General features: G+C 35.7%; 1 protein-coding gene across 1 annotated transcript in view; it reads right to left on the bottom strand.

Annotated features, from left to right (window-relative positions):
* Positions 1–4,676: 4,676 nt before the first annotated feature.
* The window catches only part of MSH4 (mutS homolog 4), a 118,859-nt gene continuing 102,255 nt past the window's right edge, over positions 4,677–21,280 (bottom strand). Inside the window, exons 18-20 of the mRNA XM_049875591.1 lie at positions 11,657–11,831; positions 10,144–10,232; positions 4,677–4,868 (exon numbers count right to left, since the gene is read on the bottom strand). Of these exons, the coding sequence (XP_049731548.1) occupies positions 4,677–4,868; positions 10,144–10,232; positions 11,657–11,831 (456 nt within the window). The remainder of the gene's footprint in view (positions 4,869–10,143; positions 10,233–11,656; positions 11,832–21,280) is intronic.

The following is a 21,280-nucleotide window of genomic DNA, read 5'->3' as shown; positions in this document are numbered from 1 at the left end:
AGATTACATACTTTAGCAAAGTTCTTTTTACATTTATTCTCTAGTTCCCATTTTTTTCTCTATCCTCCTCTTCTTAGATCTTCAACTCCAAGACAGCCTAAAGAATGTGGCCTAGTCATCACTTTTACTGAACATCCCATTGCTGTCGAGTCGATTCCAACTCATAGCGACCCTATAGGACAGAGTAGAACTGCCCTATACTGTTTCCAAGGAGCACCTGGTGGATTCAAACTGCCGAACTTTTGGTTAGCAGCCAAACTCTTAACCACTATGCCACCATGGTTTCATAACTCATATCTATTCCAGAGGGTGGGCAACAAGCAGCACTTCAATTTCAAGAACCTCTTCCTACTGGAATTCTGATTACTTCCGTATTACTTAGCATGGATGATGGCATCACTACCCATCCAGAATCATATTTAACTCTTCCCTTCCTTTTAATAACGTTGGCAGTTCGAATCCACCAGCCACTCCTTGGAAACCCTTTGGGGCAGTTCTACTCTGTCTAGGGTCACTATGAGTCAGAATCAACTCAATGGCAATGGGTTCAATGGGTTCCCCTCACTCAATCTGGTTAATCAGTCACTAAATCTCCTTGTTGTTTTTAGGTACCATCGACTAGATTTTCCACTCATAGCAGCCCCATGTGACAGAGCAGAACTGCCCCATAGGATTTTCTTGGCTGTAATCTTTACAGAAACAGATTGCCAGGTCTTTCTCCCAGGGCCGCTGGGTGGGTTCCGACCACCAACCTTTCAGTTAGCAGCCAAATGCTTAGCCTTTGCACTACCAGGGCTCCTCAATATCTTTCAAACCAGTCTCTTCTTTACCAGCCACCCAATCCCTCCACTTTCCTCTCTGACTCCCACTCACATCTGTCCATTCTCATTGTTTCTACCTTTGATCCTTATCAACTCTCCTGGACTACGGAAATGGTCTCTTAACTATCCCGACTTTATCTAGTTTCAACTTCCTATCCTAAACCATTCATTCTACTACCTAGATGATTTTCCTAAAATGCAAATCTAATTATGTTATTCCTCTACTACCACCTCTACCCCCTCATCTAAGGACATATATACTCCACAACTCTTTCATGACCTACAAGAGAAACTGATACAAAGCACCTATTTATCTGTTTAGCCTCATCTTTTTGCCACTTTCACAGATATACTCTATAAACACTTGCTAAACCAGGCTGCTTACTGTTTCACATCTCGGTGCTTTTACATATGCTAACCTTCTGTATAAAATAATTTTTCCTTCCTGAACACTGACGTATTTTACTTATACTTCAAACTTCTTTGACCTGCAAAGAATTGTACACTTTTTTTTTTTTGCCACTAACCTTAATACATTCCTCTATTATTATACTTATCACATGGTGTTCCAACCTTAATATATGTATTTTTTTCTCTTTACTATATATACATGCAGTCCTCAAAGTCAGATATCCTATCTTTTGTATTCTTAGCAACTACTTTGTTGCCTGGTCCATAGTAGGGAAATTCAGTAAAAATTTATTAAATTAGATTTGCTTTGTAGTTTTCTAAAAGAGACCTATTCTACAACTTTTGTTGAAGGAACATTTTTAAATGTATTATCAGGGAGAGTAAGCTAAAAGCAGCTAAAAGTAATTTAGGAAGAAGGATAAATAAGGTATCACTGTTGAAGAATTATTAGCTTTTTAAAACTGCATTACTCACTACACACCTGCTAGAATGGCTATTAAAAAAACTGACAATACCAAGTGCTGATGAAGATGTGGTACAATTGAAACTCTCATGCACAGCAGGTTAAGAATGCAAAATGGTACAGCCGCTTTGCAAAACAATTTGACAGCTTTTTATAAAAAAAAATGTAATTATCATATGACCTAGCCATTTTACTCTTATTTAACCTACATAAATGAAAACTTATGTTCACACAAAAATTGCATACAAATGTTTATTAGCAGCATTATTCATAACTGAAAAACTGGAGACCCACATATCCTTCAGTGAATGAATGGATAAACTGTTTCCTCCAACCAATGGAATATGAGTGAGCAATAAAAAGACTCAAATGCATCATGCTGAGTGAAGGGCACCAGTCTCAGAAGGTTATATACTATATGATTCCATTTATTTGACATTCTGAAAAGGCAAAACTATAGGGAAGGAAAACAGGTGTTTGCTGGGTTAAAGTTAGGGGATGGGGGAGTTTGACTACAAAATTTACCGTATGTAAATTTATTAATAAAGGCATTATTTCTTAAGCATCCCCATACTATTTACCCTAGACTTGAAAAAAATTACCTTACATGGGATTTATCGATTGAAGAGATAGGTGGAACAGACTAAAAGAACGGCTTTGAGGTGGAAATTAAAGGAGTTGCTAAAACATCATGGATTGTAAGATAATGATCCATAATTTAGAGAAAAAGAAAGGTGAAGAGCAACTAAGGAGTAGAGCAAATAGATCTTAAAATTAAAGAATGGACTTAAAGAATTCACTTCTATTCTTTAGTACCATGACAGATAATATATCTTCATTTGCTTTTTGATGTCTCTACTACACACAAAATCATTTAAGAAAAAGTAATTTAATTTTAAGAAGATATAAGCATATTTTATTTCAGTATTCCAAAGCTACATTAAAAGATATTAATTGGTTGGCTGCAATTTTCAAATCAAAAGCTCTAATTGATGAAGAAAGTCTTAAAATTCTGGTAGAATCTAACATTGGGGTTAAACCTAAAAGGAAGTTAATACATTCAAGGAAATTATTCAATGTATTTCATACTTTGCACCTGTCTTTGCTTGCCTGTTTTTCTTTCACAGCCTGCTCCCCTTCTTCCTTTTATTGCTTCCTGCCTTTTCTTTCCTGCCTTCCTACACAATCTGCCATGCCCTTTTCCTCCTCAGTGCCTTCTAGAAATTTGCCACAACCCTAAATTACCCAATTGTTTTCAGGAATGATCACAAAAAATAGAATTCACTTAAAAGACTGTGAATTAAAACATAGCTAATGGTCAGATTCAAATATTGTGATATTCTCTAAACATGACAATAAGAAATACAAATAGTCTAACAGGACATTAAAGATATGTTAAATATAAACACTAAATTAAAACTATCCAGAGAAGGTATGTATGTCATTTAAATTAAAACTTCTTCAATATATTTGCTTAATAATATTAACTTAAACTGCTGATAAATAGTCCCATAAAGTCAATAAATATTAGTATTAAATGTTTTAAAATATAACATACAAATATCAACAAAAATAGGAAACTAACCAGTCTATAAAAAAATTTTTTTAGGCCAAATTACTCTAAATACTGAAGCTTATTGAATAAATGTTTCAAATGTATACTCTGAATTCCAGACACTTAGTTGACCAAGAAAAGAATAATCTCCCTATCTTTGGCCTTTGGGCTAAGACTATGTGAATAAGTCATCTACTGAGATGGAATTGTAAAAATAATGTGCTTGAGAGGAAAACACTCTTTCCAGTTGCTGAACTGGAAAGTCTTCCATTTTCTGTTGCCCATTTACAAAACAAGAATGACCTTTAGATAAACTCTGAAATTGAGTTGTAAAGCCACATGACTGCAGAAAAACAATTCTCTAAAATGCTCCTTTGTGAACCAACTATTGAGGAAAATAAACCAACCAATATTACCTTTATGCTGCCTTGGTTACCCACCTAATAAAGCTGTCCAAAACTGAAAATTGGGGAAAAGGAGGCAGTCAGCGAGTAGAAAATGGGACCCTGCACATTTTGAAAATTCAGAGGGTTACTGATGATGACTTCCCCTTCTTCTCTGCATTACAAATTATCTATTTGTCTACTTTCATCCTTTAGAGTTACACTGAATATCAAAATGGGTATTTCAAAATTGTCACTATTATTCTAATAAATTTCAGAAACATACAGTGTTAGAATTTGGGGTCACTAAATTAAGAAACTAGAGCCCTGGTGGTGCAATTAAGAGCTACAGTGAGCTACTAACCAAAAGGTCGGCAGTTTAAATCCACCAGCTGCTCCATGGAAACCCTATGAGGCAGTTCTACTCTGTACTATATGGTCACTACAAGTAGGAATCAACTCAATGGCAATGGGTTTGGGTGGTTTTTAATTACAGAAATTACTGAGTCATAAGTATTATTACTTTAGAATAAAATACAAAAAAGAAGTTCAGATAAGTTAACGATGACCTAAAAAGGACATTTTTTTAAGCTAAAGACTTTAAAGTAACATTTTAAACCATCATTTGCAAGTGTAAATAACTTGTTTTTGTTGTGTGCCATCAATTGGATTCCGACTCATAGCGACGCTATAGGGTAGAGTAGAACTCCCCCATAGGGTTTTCAAGGAGCGGCTGGTGGATTGGAACCACTGACCTTTCAGTTAGCAGCCTGGGCTACCATAAATAACTTCAGACTTAATAATACAAATTTTCATAAATGAGATGAGAGTGGTACATTATACTGACTTTTTATAACAAAATCATTCCTTCATATAGTTCTCATTTGTTATAACAAATATTTTCTCATGCAGAATATATAGATGATAATTTGAGGTTAACACAATGTAATTTTCAACTAAAATACGAAAATAAAATATTTTCTTTTGCTCTCGGGGGGAAAATTAAGATAAATTATTTCATTACTACAAGATGTAAATTGTTATTATTCTTCAGTCTTTTCTGGAACTTGTTCAGGCCTTGGAAAATCTGCTTCATACTTCTTCTTGAGATTACATAAATATATTCGTAAACCATCTGGATCCAATCGAGAGTTTCGAGCAGTTTGAACAAGCCTAGTGGCTAGATGATACACAGCTCTCTGTCTTTCCATCTCAGGGGTACTCTTTTGGTTTTGCTGTTATTTAAAAAATATGTAAAATTAAAATATGAATACTAATTTTCACTTAAACAATATTTTGGCAATATTTTATCTCCTTCCACAGAATTATAGAACTCAAAGGTTAACTAATTCCTTTGGATAAGTCAATCCCATCTAAGAATATATCAGAAGAAATAAAGAAATATCATTTCAGAGAATAAAATTTCTCATAAGTATTTACCACTTTATGACAAATCTTTATATCCTTGAAAATTACTTTTCAATGAAAAAAATCCTGCTAAGTAGGTCAAATTTCTCAACACAATACCAAAAAGTAATGGAAAAACCACCAGAGATATGTACTACAAACACTTTCTCATTAAAAAGGTATGGGAAAATAACACTATCCAAATTGCTATGCAGTAGACATAATGTTAAGTATCATGCAAAAGTTCTACTCTGCTTTCTGTTACTTTAATTCCCCAGTAGATAAATGGGTAGGCAGAATAGGTCTTTAGTAAACTGCTCCTTTAAGAGAGTTCATATACAGAAACTGTGGAAGCCTAAGAAAGATAGTACTACCCAAGGGGTGAATTAAATTTTTAAAAATAAACAGCACAAATGGAAAAAAAAAAGTCAATTTCAACTCAGCTATTTGAAATTATATCTTAATTCTTCACAAGCTATACTTAAGGATACCCAAGAAATAATGTTTCAAACGGGAATCTCCTAATAGTTTGGAAGGCCTTTAGATATTCAGTCCTCGAACAGTAATACTTCAAGGTTGAAAGTATAGTTGGAAAATTCTGAATTCACCTCTTTAATTGAGCTCCTTAGCTGAATCACAGCATTTTTCATCTTAAAAATTTATGGAAAGTCTTAGTGAGTTTCTCAGAAATACAATTCTTTCAACTCTTTTTGAATAGAAAGCAATTCCTATATTTTTCTACTTTCACTATAGGAAAAATTAGTATAACTCCATGAAGTGGAGTAGGTTCATCATATATTCATCCATCTATCTATTTGATATATTGACTGATTAACCACCAATTAGTTTATTATTTAATTAACAAAGTTATTGGGTATGCACTATAATCTATGTTCCAGGCCCCATACCTTGTATGTGTGTCTGTGGGTCATAGGAAAAGGTGTAACTGATATGATACCTGAACTGAAGGGACTTACAGACTTACAGTGAAAAAGACATATTTATAAGTGATTAATTATGGTAACTATGAAAAAGTTTCATACAAAATATTCAGAGGAAGGGAAGGTCACTTCCAGCTCACATGAAGAAAGGCTTAAATAAGGTGGAACATTGGAAATGAATCTTGATTTGACCCAAGAGCCAAAGGGGAGGGCATTTTGGATGGAAGCAACAGCTTCAGCAGGCACATTAGAAAACATGGTACACAGTCTGGTCATAATGATGAAATATTAAGTAAGTTAGTGTGGCAGAAATGTAGGTTATATGAAATTGAGTAATGTAATGTAAGGTTGAGATAGTAAAAAATGGAAATCACAAAGCAATAGTTAGCAAACTTTAGTGTATATAAGAATTATCTGAAGACTCATTAAATATTAATATTTCTGAGCCACAAGAGACCCTTGAAAATCTGGGGTGAGACCCAGGATCCCAGGTGATTCTAATGGAAGTAATCCTTAGACTATGTAGTTTGAGTAATAATCAGAGAGGATTTTTAACACTAAGCTAAGGAGTTACACTTTTATTTGGTAAGAAACGACTGAAAGTTTCTGAGCGGGAAAACATAAGAGCTATGCATTAGGTGACAATCTACTTGCAGTGCGCAGAATGGATTGGAAAAGAGAGAGAACCTCCTGCACAGCCCTCATAAGAAGTGGTTAAGAGGAAGAATTCACAGATGACTCTGATGGGCGACTGAGAGACTTGAAAGTGAAGAGATGAGATATTTTAGAAGATGACGAATTTAATTATGGCCCTATATATAGATAAACATATGAACAGTGAAAACATAGGTTAAGAGATCAAGAGGAAATATGGAGGAAAATACACAGATTCAGAGTCTAGCATGATGATAACGGACAATGTGTGAAAGGATGAGAGAGCCAAGAGTACAGATTGAAAAATAAGGAACATGGGCAGAATCTTAAGAAAACTTTCATTTAGTAAGCGGGATAAGAAAAAAACATTGGTGAAGAAAGGAGAGGACTAATCAAAAAGCCAGGAGAACGAAAACATTGAGGAAAAAAAATGCCACAGTAGCTAAGATACGACAGAATTAAAAAAAAGGAAAGAAGTACAGTGTCAAATGCCACAGAGGGATCAGGGAAGATGAGAAGTAAAATAAAGACCATAAGATTTTATGATTAGTTGGTATTTTCAAGAAGAAAGTTTCAGTGGAATAATGGCACCAAGATCTAGTTTACAAGTGGGAAATAGGAGCGGCAAATATAGGTTATTCTTGAGAAATTGGCAGTAAAAAGACAGAGAAATTGATAATTGTTTGAAAAGTAGTGTTTTCAAAGTTTAGAAAAAATATTAGCATATTCATAGAAAAAAGAAAAGCCAGTGAAGAAAACACTAAGCAAAAGAGAAGAAAAGTAGTGCCTTAATATCTTAATGGTAATAGAATGAAGGTGGAAAAGGTAGCCTTAGCAAGACTGAAAGGCAATCTCTTCCTCCAAGAAAAGAGGGAAAAGAAATGGGTGAAAAATAGAGACTCCAAAATAGAATTCTGAAAGAGAGAAGGTTGAAGGACTCCTCCAGATGAACTCAAGTTTCTCACAAAGTGTAGGAGGCGGCCTGCACCTGGTGGGTCTGTCAGGTCTGTGTGGTATTTGAAGGAAAGAGGAACTTGAGGTCAATTCTGACCTTGGGCTTTTAACAAATTTGGGGGCCCAGAATAGTATTGCAAACTTTTTATTTTGCCTAACACATTAAAAGAAAGCCCAACTACTTAACTTCAACAACGTTTCATAAAATATTTTAATATCAAAAAAGGTAGAAGCATACTGAAAAAAAATTTTTTTTTTAAGTAGGGGGTAAAAAAAAGTTGGGGTATGTGAAATGGAAACAGGAACCAACTGAAGTAGCCCCAAAGCCAGAAGAGTTCAAGAAAAAAAAAAGTATTGTATTATAACTCAAAGTATAAAATATCCATGAGTCCATACTGATATAAATAAATGACCAAGTTAATAAACAAATGGGAGAGAAGAGGCAAATCTCCCAGGCAGAATTTTTTAAAAAAAGTATAGGAGGTGAATTATCTGTAGAGAGTGAGAAGATTGAGGGCTCAATAAGAGTGGAAATGCTTTGAAAGAGTTACCGTAAAAACTATGGGGTGGGGGGAACCACTACACCACCAGGGTTTCCAAAAACAAGAGAAGTCAATTAAAAATTTTTAAAAACCAAATTCGTTACCTTCGAGTGAATTCTGACTCACAGTGACCCTACAGGAGAGAGTAGAACTGCCCCCACAGGGTTTCCAAGCCTGCAATCGTTATGGAAGCAGACTGTCACATCTTTCCCCCATGAAGTGGCTGGTGGGTTTGAACCATTAACCTTTCAGTTAGCAGCTGAGCATTTAACCACTGTGCCACCAGGGCTCCTTATAGAAGCCAATAAGAGAAGGAAAAAAAAAAAAAACTATCCATTAATATATTCAACTAAAGTTAGAATATATGACTACGCAGTGGATAAAATTAGCCCATCTTTTGTATTTTTCAAATGTCATTAGCAAAGGCAAAGCCTACAAGGCTAGTGGAAAAGTTGCCCATAACTGGAATTTGACAAAATGATGTTTGAAAAACTAAGTAGTGACAGTTTCTTTGGAACTAGCTCATTTCCAAAATTGCTGACAAGAGATGGGTCAGCAAAAAAGAGGAAGACCTTCAACAAGATGGACTGACACATGGCTGCAAAAATGGGCTCAAACATAGTAACAATTATGAGGATGGTGCAGGACTGGGCAGTGTTTCATTTTGTGCACTCAGGGTCACTATGAGTCAGAACAGACTCCAGGGCACCTAACAACAACAACGAAAGTCACAAAGTCAGTCTGGGGGCTCAAAGGATAGAAGAGATGCAATAAAAATTGAAGGTAAGTTAAAAAAACAGAGTGAAAAACAGGAAAATATTATTACCGAAGGAAATTTCGCTCAGTTTTCTTAATACAGTAGATTCTTAAAGCATTTTAAAGCAAACTGATGTTTGAAAAAAAAAAAAGATTTTCAAATTTAAAGTCAACGGATGTGAGTTCAGTGTTGGATCTACTGCTCATTAGCAAATCACTTAACCTTTGTGAACCTCAGGCGTTAAAATGAGAGTAAAAACACCTTTATTAGTTATCTTTTATTAGATAGATCTAACTATGAAGTTATGAGGCTTACATATGATAATAGATAGAAGAGCTCTGAAAACTACTTTAAAAGGTTTTACAAACCTTGTGCATGGTGATTTTTATTTTTAAATGCATACATAACTTATATAGATTTATTTTTTCATCATAAAGTTAGTGTAGCCATAAGTACAGTAGGAACTGAACTGTTTAACTTTTGACTCCTATCTTATTAGCTGATTTGCTGGGAAAGGTTATAATTAATAGATCAGACCAAAAGAGTTTTAAGAAGTAAAGAGGATTTTTTTTATTTAGGAATCAGATTTTTAAAATTTTATTTATTTTAATTATTAATTATTATATATTTAGATCAAAAACCATAATAAAGAGACAAACTAGAGATAAAATAAAAAACTAAAAATAAAAAAGATATAAGCTAAAAATATTTTCTTTAATTTGAAAAACAAAGTAATTATTTAAATTTTTTATTGTAGAAATATATAACAAAAATTTTACCACTTTAACTATTTTTACATGTGCAATTCCATGATACTGGTTATGTTCGTCATATTGTGATGATCACCACTATCCTTTTCCAAATTATTCTATCATCATTAACAGAAACTCAGCGCCTCCAAAGCAATGATTACCCTTTTCCCCTTTTCTCCCACCCCCGGTAACCACCAATAAGCTTTGGTGTCTATACTTTTGCCTATTTTATACAAGTGGAACCATACAATACTTGTCCTTTTGCGATTGACGTATTTCACTCAGCATAATGTTTTCAAGGTTCATCTATGTTATAGCATGGCTGAGTAACATTCTACGGAATGTATAAACCACATTTTGCTTATTCATTCATCTGATGATGGACACTTGGGTTGTTCCACCATTTACATACAGTGAATAGAACTGCAATCAACACTGGTGCACAGGTTTCTTGTTTGCAGTCTTGCTTGAAAAAAAAAAATCTTATTACTAGAGTTTCTTACCAAAATTTGTCGGGTAATTTGAGTCGTGATTTCTTTGGCATCCAAGACAATTGATGGTGGGAGTGATGACGCCTCTGCAGCTTTTAATCCTAAAAATTATTTTAAAAAATAAAAATAAATAGGGCTTTGATATAGACATTGCTGGTATTATGTTTAAGTAGTGTTAATATTTTCTTTACAGGTTTAAACTTCCCTTCTATAAGCATTTCTGAATTATTCGACTATTCTCAAAATTAAATTTCTCAAAGCTTTGTGTGATAAGTTACCAATTACTAGATTTAATAATTTGTCCAAGACATTTAAGGCAAATCAGAACATGAATTAACCACCTCTGACGTAGCAGGGAAACATGACAGGAAAAAGAAGGGAAAGGACAGGAAAGGAAAAGAGGCAATTAGAAAGTAATAACATTGAAAATTTGACTACAAATACAGTTGACAGAATGTCAAAGGATATGGATTTTGCAGGGGAGAAGAATGTTTAGTCATAGAGATTATCCTACAGCTGGACATTTGTCTAACCAGCAGATCAATTACAGAGGGATTTCTCAGAAGATGTAGTGGTAGGTGACTACTCGTCATGTAAATTCAAAAACCAACCATTATTCTCATGTCTTCAAAGCTTTATATTGGATAAACAACATATAAACTTTCTACTGTGTGCCAACAGTTTATTGTACTTACTGCTTTAGAGACAATAAAAGCAACGGTAACACTTATAAGGTCATTATGAGTCAGAATAGACTCAACAGGAACAGGATTGGTTTTATGGTAGGCCTTTCATATTTGATAATTCATTTAATCTTCACAACCCCACATATATGGAAAATTTTCCCCATTTCATAGACAATGAAATTGAGGCTTATAAAGATTAAACATCTGGTGAAATAAGCAGTTGATTCTCCATTTCAAATAGCAAAACAAAGATGCTTTTCTTTTTTTCTCACAAGGATCATATCCATAGATAAAATAATTATTGGAACTTTAGATGAACAGATCAATTGGAAATCCTCTGAATCCATGAGATTTTACATACGTCATATAATGATTTAGGTAGAAAGTATCTAATCGCGTTTACGAACACTGTATGGTTTAGTAATACAATCCCTTTAAGATTTTAAATTTAATTACCAAGTATACTGAACCTGAAGAGAACCGAGAAAGAACTTTGTTAGGAGTATGTAGGAAACATATAATCTTTAACTTAATATATAACTTGCAAATATAAACTAAATTGTATTTTTCTAAGGATAAAAACTAATACTTTCTAGGGCTTTTAAGTGTCATTATAATTCTACATAGTTACTGGTTCATAGCAATTTAAAATTAAGCTTAATACATATAAAATATGAGTTTGAAATATCATAGAAAATACAGTCTTGGAGCAAATAAGCACCCCAAAGAACGAGAAGGAAAATTGCTTAGACAGACAGCTAAGTAAAAAGGAAAAGAAAGCTTGTCTTAGGAGAAAATGTAGCATCTGAAAGTATAAATATAATTTCTATATACAATACCATAATTTTTTTCCTCAGTGAGTCCCTTAGAAAGTTTGTAGGTATACAAGATTGCTTCTTTATTTCTTGATGGGTTCTTTACATGTTGAACTTCAAAATGCATGTTTTCCACGTTAGGATACAGGACATCTATATGGCACAGTTCCAGGAAATGTGTAGCAAACAGTGTGAATGCCTAGAATATGTAATATACAGTGAATATCAGTACTTTACAAATGAACTAGAAAATTCTATTTTAACTATTTAAACGTAACATTTTGGTTTAATTTTCCAAGTAGCTTGGCAGAGATGCAGGACTATAACCAATAATTTGGAGGCTAAAATGGTCGATTTATTTTAAAGTGTTTCAAAAATTTACATTCAAACTAGGAAAATGTTAATTATGTTTTGATAGACATACGTATGCTACATTACTGGAAAGATAATGAATCTAAAAATACAATCCTAAGAAGTACATCTGAAGATATAAATGTATCAAGATATTAAAAAGATGAAGCTTACCAGAAATAAAGCTATTTACTGAGGCAATCATTTATTAGAAAAGTAACCCAAAAACAAAACCATAACATTTCTTTCAAGTTTTTAAAAGCTTATTTTAAAAATTGCTTCTCTTATTTTAAAAATTGCTAACCAAAGGGTCAGCGGTTTCAATCCACCAGCCATTCCTTGGAAATCCTAAGGGACAGCTCTACTGTGTCCTATAAGGTCGCTATGAGCTGGAATCGACTCAATGACAATGGACTTCTGTTGTTGTTGTTGTTCCCTCCTTATAAGTTTCTGGCAAGTGGAGCAAATGGATTGTTTTTAGATATTCCAAATTGCAAAGGTATTTAGAAAAAAAAAATTTTTGTTTTTTTTTTTTAGTTTTTAGGTTTGCATTTTGTTTGGGTTAGGTCTTTGTGGGGGAAAAAAGATTAAGAACACCGCTTAGAACAATGGCTCAAATTTCAGAAATCCCCTGGGGAGTATGTTAAAAATGAAAATTCTTGGTCCTTATCCTCCAAAATTCTCAATAGGTAATTCTAATGTGGGGTCCCAGAAATCTGCATTTTCCATAAGAACTTCAGGTGATTTTGATGCAGGTGTTCCAAGTGATTTATGTTTAACACATGGTTTCCAACCCAGATGTTACTAAAGCAGACAGAGGTTTGAATAACTGGTTATGTTTTAAGACATTATCAGTGAGAAACTAAATAGGTGATCAGTGGAAAATTAAAATACTAAGACATTAAAAAGTAAAAATTTGACTGGCAAGATGGCTATCAACTATGAAAGGTGTGCGGAGAGGGAAGCAAGAGCTATATGTATAAAACAGAAAAAATGAAAAATCTCAATTCCCTACTCACCAGATCAAAAGGGGTGTAAAAATAAACCAAATTTATAAAGCCACAGGAAAATATTCAGAAATCCAACAAACTATTTATAAACCAAGGACCGTGTTCAATTTGTAAACTCTTTTCAGCTCAATTCAATCTAACAAGTAATTACTCAGCGCGCTAGAATTGTGCTGGAAAACCTGGTGGCGTAGTGGTTAAGTGCTACAGCTGCTAACCAAGAGGTCGGCAGTTCAAATCTCCCAGGTGCTCCTTGGAAACTCTATGGGGCAGTTCTTCTCTGACCTATAGGGTCACTATGAGTCGTATTCGACTCAACGGCAGCGGGTTTTGTTTTCTTTAGTTTAGAATTGTGCTGTTAGAAAAATAATTAAGTTCCTTAAAAGGAAGTGGCAATAATTATATTTTCATTAAATTATTTTATACCAGAAAAGAATGTTCAAAAATATTACTGAAAGCATTATTCTTTGCTATTACCGAACACCTCAGAAACAGATTCTAATAAGCTTTTATCTTTAACAAGTAATAAATGCATCATATTGATATGAGACATTCTGACTGACCCACGCAGATTCAGAATTACTTTTTTTTTTTACTGTTAGTTACCTATAACATTACTTTTGATTCATCACAAAAATTTCTGTAAGCATAAAAAAGATTTTTCTTGGCGGGGCCAAGATGGCGGACTAGGCAGACGCTACCTCAGATCCCTCTTGCAACAAAGACACGGAAAAACAAGTGAATCGATCACATACATAACAATCTACGAACCCTGAACAACAAACACAGATTTAGAGACGGAGAACGAACTAATATGGGGAAGCAGCGATTGTTTTCAGAGCCTGGAGCCAGCGTACCAGTCAGGTACTGCACAAGCACAGAGAGCTGCGCCACCCCCCTGAACTAACCCCGGGAGGGGGCCCAGCCGGTTCACTCGGGTGGCGTGGGACGCAGCCAGTAGAAGTCCCTGGGAGGCAGCGACTGGTATTGGAGCGGGGAGAGCAGCGTCCCAGCCGGGACACTCGGTCACGGCAAGAGCACGGGGAGCTCCTCCATTCACCTGAACTAACCCCGGGAGGGGGCCCAGCCAATTCGCGGAGGCGGCACGGCGACGCGGCTGGCAGGACGAGAAGTCCCCGGGAGGCAGTGACTGATTTTGGAGTCGAGAGTGCACCATCCCAGCAGGGGAGCCTTGTCCCTGAGCGTGGGGCTGGAAGCGGAGGATCTGACCGTGACTCTAGCGGGCCAGACCCCCCGGGGGCAATCTCCACACAGCCAGCATACATAGGCGACGCGCCCCGCGGGAATCTCAGATATAATAGTCATTCCAAGCAAGACAAGCAACTCTGGCTATATTCTGAGGTGATACTCTCCTATCTCTCTGTTCCCTCCCCCACCCTCCCCAGGCGGCTTCATTAACATCCGAATAGCCTAAGCCAGAGGGAGAACTCTGATAGGGATCTGACTGCATTTTTTTTTTAGCGGATTTTCTGGAAAAACTAGTTTCCCAGTGATGGCTCGGAGACAGCAATCCATGTCAAACCACTTAAAGAAGCAGACCATGACAGCTTCTCCAACCCCCCAAACAAAAGAATCAAAATCCTTCCCGAACGAAGATACAATCCTGGAATTATCAGATACAGAATATAAAAAACTAATTTACAGAATGCTTCAAGACATCACAGATGAAATAAGGCAAACTGCAGAAAAAGCCAAGGAACACACTGATAAAACTGTTGAAGAACTCAAAAAGATTATTCAAGAACATAGTGGAAAAGTTAATAAGTTGCAAGAATCCATAGAGAGACAGCATGTAGAAATCCAAAAGATTAACAATAAAATTACAGAATTAGACAACGCAATAGGAAGTCAGAGGAGCAGACTCGAGCAATTAGAATGCAGACTGGGACATCTGGAGGACCAGGGAATCAACACCAACATAGCTGAAAAAAAAACAGATAAAAAAATTAAAAAAAATGCAGAAACCCTAAGAATCACGTGGGACTCTATCAAGAAGGATAACCTGCGGGTGATTGGAGTCCCAGAACAGGGAGGGGGGACAGAAAACACAGAGAAAATAGTTGAAGAACTCCTGACACAAAACTTCCCTGACATCATGAAAGACGAAAGGATATCTATCCAAGATGCTCATCGAACCCCATTTAAGATTGATCCAAAAAGAAAAACACCAAGACATATTATCATCAAACTCGCCAAAACCAAAGATAAACAGAAAATTTTAAAAGCAGCCAGGGAGAAAAGAAAGGTTTCCTTCAAGGGAGAATCAATAAGAATAAGTTCAGACTACTCAGCAGAAACCATGCAGGCAAGAAGGGAATGGGACGACATATACAGAACACTGAAGGAGAAAAACTGCCAGCCAAGGATCATATATCCAGCAAAACTCTCTGAAATATGAAGGCGAAATTAAGATATTTACAGATAAACACAAGTTTAGAGAATTTACAAAAACCAAACCAAAGCTACAAGAAATACTAAAGGATATTGTTTGGTCAGAAAACCAATAATATCAGATATCAGCACAACACAAGGACACAAAACAGAACGTCCTCATATCAACTCAAATAGGGAAATCACAAAAACAAACAAATTAAGATTAATTAAAAAAAAATACACATAACAGGGAATCACGGAAGTCAATAGGTAAAAGATCACAATAATCAAAAAGAGGGACTAAATACAGGAGGCATTGAACTGCCATATGGAGAGTGATACAAGGCGATATAGAACAATATGTTAGGTTTTTACTTAGAAAAATAGGGGTAAATAATAAGGTAACCACAAAAAGGTATAACAACTCTATAACTGAAGATAAAAGCCAAGAAAAACGTAACGACTCAACTAACATAAAGTCAAACACTACGAAAATGAGGATCTCACAATTTACTAAGAAAAACGCCTCAGCACAAAAAAGTATGTGGAAAAATGAAATTGTCAACAACACACATAAAAAGGCATCAAAATGACAGCACTAAAAACTTATTTATCTATAATTACGCTGAATGTAAATGGACTAAACGCACCAATAAAGAGACAGAGAGTCACAGACTGGATAAAGAAATACGATCCATCTATATGCTGCCTACAAGAGACACACCTTAGACTTAGAGACACAAACAAACTAAAACTCAAAGGATGGAAAAAAATATATCAAGCAAACAATAAGCAAAAAAGAAGAGGAGTAGCAATATTAATTTCTGACAAAATAGACTTTAGACTTAAATCTGCCACAAAGGATAAAGAAGGACACTATATAATGATAAAAGGGACAATTGATCAGGAAGACATAACCATATTAAATATTTATGCACCTAATGACAGGGCTGCAAGATACATAAATCAAATTTTAACAGAATTGAAAAGTGAGATAGACACCTCCACATACATAGTAGGAGACTTCAACACACCACTTTCGGAGAAGGACAGGACATCCAGTAAGAAGCTCAATAGAGACACGGAAGACCTACTTACAACAATCAACCAACTTGACCTCATTGACTTATACAGAACTCTCCACCCAACTGCTGCAAAATATACTTTTTTTCCTAGCGCACATGGAACATTCTCTAGAATAGACCACATATTAGGTCATAAAACAAACCTTTGCAGAGTCCAAAACATTGAAATATTACAAAGCATCTTCTCAGACCACAAGGCAATAAAACTAGAAATCAATAACAGAAAAACTAGGGAAAAGAAATCAAATACTTGGAAAATGAACAATACCCTCCTGAAAAAAGACTGGGTTATAGAAGACATCAAAGAGGGAATAAGGAAATTCATAGAAAGCAACGAAAATGAAAATACTTCCTATCAAAACCTCTGGGACACAGCAAAAGCAGTGCTCAGAGGCCAATTTATATCGATAAATGCACACATACAAAAAGAAGAAAGAGCCAAAATCAGAGAACTGTCCCGACAACTTGAACAAATAGAAACTGAGCAACAAAAGAATCCATCAGGCACCAGAAGAAAACACATAATAAAAATTAGAGCTGAACTAAATGAATTAGAAAACAGAAAAACAATTGAAAGAATTAACAAAGCCAAAAGCTGGTTCTTCGAAAAAATTAGCAAAATTGATAAACCATTGGCTAGACTGACTAAAGAAATACAGGAAAGGAGACAAATAACCCGAATAAGAAACGAGAAGGACCACATCACAACAGAACCAAATGAAATTAAAAGAATCATTTCAGATTATTATGAAAAATTGTACGCTAACAAATTTGAAAACCTAGAAGAAATGGATGAATTCCTGGAAAAACACTACCTACCTAAACTAACACATTCAGAAGTAGAACAACTAAATAGACCCATAACAAAAAAAGAGATTGAAATGGTAATCAAAAAACTCCCAACAAAAAAAAGCCCTGGCCCGGACGGCTTCACCGCAGAGTTCTACCAAACTTTCAGAGAAGAGTTAACACCACTACTTCTGAAGGTATTCCAAAGCATAGAAAATGACGGAATACTACCCAACTCATTCTACGAAGCTACCATCTCCCTGATACCAAAACCAGGTAAAGACATTACAAAAAAAGAAAATTATAGACCTATATCCCTCATGAACATAGATACAAAAATCCTCAACAAAATTCTAGCCAATAGAATCCAACAACACATCTAAAAAATAATTCACCCTGATCAAGTGGGATTTGTACCAGGTATGCAAGGCTGGTTTAATATCAGAAAAACCATTAATGTAATCCATCACATAAATAAAACAAAAGACAAAAACCACATGATCTTATCAATTGATGCAGAAAAGGCATTTGACAAAGTCCAACACCCATTTATGATAAAAACTCTAACCAAAATAGGAATTGAAGGAAAATTCCTCAACATAATAAAGGGCATCTATGCAAAGCCAACAGCCAATATCACTCTAAATGGAGAGGACTTGAAAGCATTTCCCTTGAGAACGGGAACCAGACAAGGATGCCCTTTATCACCACTCTTATTCAACATCGTGCTGGAAGTCCTAGCCAGGGCAATTAGGCTAGACAAAGAAATAAAAGGTATCCGGATTGGCAAGGAGGAAGTAAAGTTATCACTATTTGCAGATGACATGATTATATACACAGAAAACCCTAAGGAATCCTCCAGAAAACTATTGAAACTAATAGAAGAGTTTGGCAGAGTCTCAGGTTATAAGATAAACATACAAAAATCACTTGGATTCCTCCACATCAACAAAAAGAACATCGAAGAGGAAATAACCAAATCAATACCATTCACAGTAGCCCCCAAGAAGATAAGATACTTAGGAATAAATCTTACCAAGGATGTAAAAGACCTATACAAAGAAAACTACAAAGCTCTACTACAAGAAATTCAAAAGGACATACTTAAGTGGAAAAACATACCTTGCTCATGGATAGGAAGACTTAACATGGTAAAAATGTCTATTCTACCAAAAGCCATCTATACATATAACGCACTTCCGATCCAAATTCCAATGTCATATTTTAAGGGGATAGAGAAACAAATCACCAATTTCATATGGAAGGGAAAGAAGCCTCGGATAAGTAAAGCATTACTGAAAAAGAAGAAGAAAGTGGGAGGTCTCACTCTACCTGATTTCAGAGCCTATTATACAGCCACAGTAGTCAAAACAGCCTGGTACTGGTACAACAACAGGCACAAAGACCAATGGAACAGAATTGAGAACCCAGATATAGATCCATCCACGTATGAGCAGCTGATATTTGACAAAGGACCAGAGTCAGTTAATTGGGGAAAAGATAGCCTTTTTAACAAATGGTGCTGGCATAACTGGATATCCATGTGCAAAAAAATGAAACAGGACCCAAACCTTACACCATGCACAAAAACTAACTCCAAGTGGATCAAAGACCTAAACATAAAGACTAAAACGATAAAGATCATGGAAGAAAAAATAGGGACAACCCTAGGAGCCCTAATACAAGGAATAAACAGAATACAAAACATTACCAAAAATGATGAAGAGAAACCCGATAACTGGGAGCTCCTAAAAATCAAACACCTATGCTCATCTAAAGACTTCACCGAAAGAGTAAAAAGACCACCTACAGACTGGGAAAGAATTTTCAGCTATGACATCGCTGACCAGCGCCTGATCTCTAAAATCTACATGATTTTGTCAAAACTCAACCACAAAAAGACAAATAACCCAATCAAAAAGTGGGCAAAGGATATGAACACACATTTCACTAAAGAAGATATTCAGGCAGCCAACAGATACATGAGAAAATGCTCTCGATCATTAGCCATTAGAGAAATGCAAATTAAAACTACGATGAGATTCCATCTCACACCAACAAGTCTGTCATTAATCCAAAAAACACAAAATAATAAATGTTGGAGAGGCTGCGGAGAGATTAGAACTCTTATACACTGCTGGTGGGAATGTAAAATGGTACAACCACTTTGGAAATCTATCTGGCGTTATCTTAAACAGTTAGAAATAGAACTACCATACAACCCAGAAATCCCACTCCTCGGAATATACCCTAGAGATACAAGAGTCTTCATACAAACAGATATATGCACACCCATGTTTATTGCAGCTCTGTTTACAATAGCAAAAAGTTGGAAGCAACCAAGGTGTCCATCAACAGATGAATGGGTAAATAAATTGTGGTATATTCACACAATGGAATACTATGCATCGATAAAGAACAGTGATGAATCTGTGAAACATTTCATAACATGGAGGAACCTGGAAGGCATTATGCTGAGTGAAATGAGTCAGAGGCAAAAGGACAAATATTGTGTAAGACCACTGTTATAAGATCTTGAGAAATAGTAAACCTGAGAGGAACACATACTTTTGTGGTTACGAGGGGGGGAGGGAGGGAGGGTGGGAGAGGGTTTTTTATTGAATAATCAGTAGATAAGAACTGCTTTAGGTGAAGGGAAAGACAACACTCAATACATGGAAGGTCAGCTCAATTGGACTGGACCAAAAGCAAAGAAGTTTCCGGGATAAAATGAATGCTTCAAAGGTCAGCGGAGCAGGGGCGGGGGTCTGGGGAACATGGTTTGCGGGGACTTCTAAGTCAATTGGCAAAATAATTCTATTATGAAATCATTCTGCATCCCACTTTGAAATGTGGCGTCTGGGGTCTTAAATGCTAACAAGCGGCCATCTAAGATGCAGCAATTGGTCTCAACCCACCTGGAGCAAAGGAAAATGAAGAACACCAAGGCCACACGACAACTAAGAGCCCAAGAGACAGAAAGGGCCACAAGAACCAGAGACCTACATCACCCTGAGACCAGAAGAACTAGTTGGTGCCCGGCCACAATCGATGACTGTCCTGACAGGGAGCACAGCAGAGGACCCCTGAGGGAGCAGGAGATCAGTGGGATGCAGACCCCAAATTCTCATAAAAAGACCAAACTTAATGGTCTGACTGAGACTAGAGGAATCCCGGCGGCCATGGTCCCAGACCTTCTGTTGGCACAGGACAGGAACCATCCCCGAAGACAACTCATCAGACATGAAAGGGACTGGTCAGCGGGTGGGAAAGAGATGCTGATGAAGAGTGAGGTAATTATATCAGGTGGACACTTGAGATTGTGTTGGCAACTCTTGTCTGGAGGGGGGATGGGAGGATAGAGAGAGAGGGAAGCGGGCAAAATTCTCACGAAAGGAGAGACTGAAAGGGCTGACTCAAGAGGGGGAGAGCAAGTGGGAGTACGGAGTAAGATGTATGTAAACTTATATGTGACAGACTGATTGGATTTGTAAACGTTCACTTGAAGCTTAATAAAAAAATTAAAAAAAAAGATTTTTCTTATTCATATAATAAATCATTATGTACTCCCATTTAAGATAAAGAACTTCATGTTAGGGACACTTTAAGGTTCTGTAAATATGAAAAATATTTTTATTTAAGGTTTTGTTCATATCGGTAAATATTTTGAGTGATAAGAACAGATAAACAGATAAAAATATATTTCACAAATTATCTTAAAAGAACAAAAATCATTGTTTTAGAGGAAAGTATAATTTGTGAAAAATCTTTTTCTTTAAAAGAATGAAATTTTACGTCATTTTAGGGAAAATGATGCCTAGTGCTTTATTTCATGTTATGACATCATTGTCAATGTTATTACACATGGAGACTATTATTGAAATGCCTTCATAGTTTACTATTTAACTGATTAAACTAAAGTCAAGTGACCAGTTTTTCAATTATTTATAATTCTTGATTTCTTCCTTTCCTTACCTACCTCATGACTACGATACTAATCATTTCTATGTCTATCAAAAACG

The sequence above is a fragment of the Elephas maximus genome, chromosome 3 (assembly GCF_024166365.1).
Source record: "Elephas maximus indicus isolate mEleMax1 chromosome 3, mEleMax1 primary haplotype, whole genome shotgun sequence".
In the NCBI taxonomy this organism is placed as follows: Eukaryota; Metazoa; Chordata; class Mammalia; order Proboscidea; family Elephantidae; genus Elephas; species Elephas maximus.
This window is presented reverse-complemented; position numbering and strand designations above follow the sequence as displayed.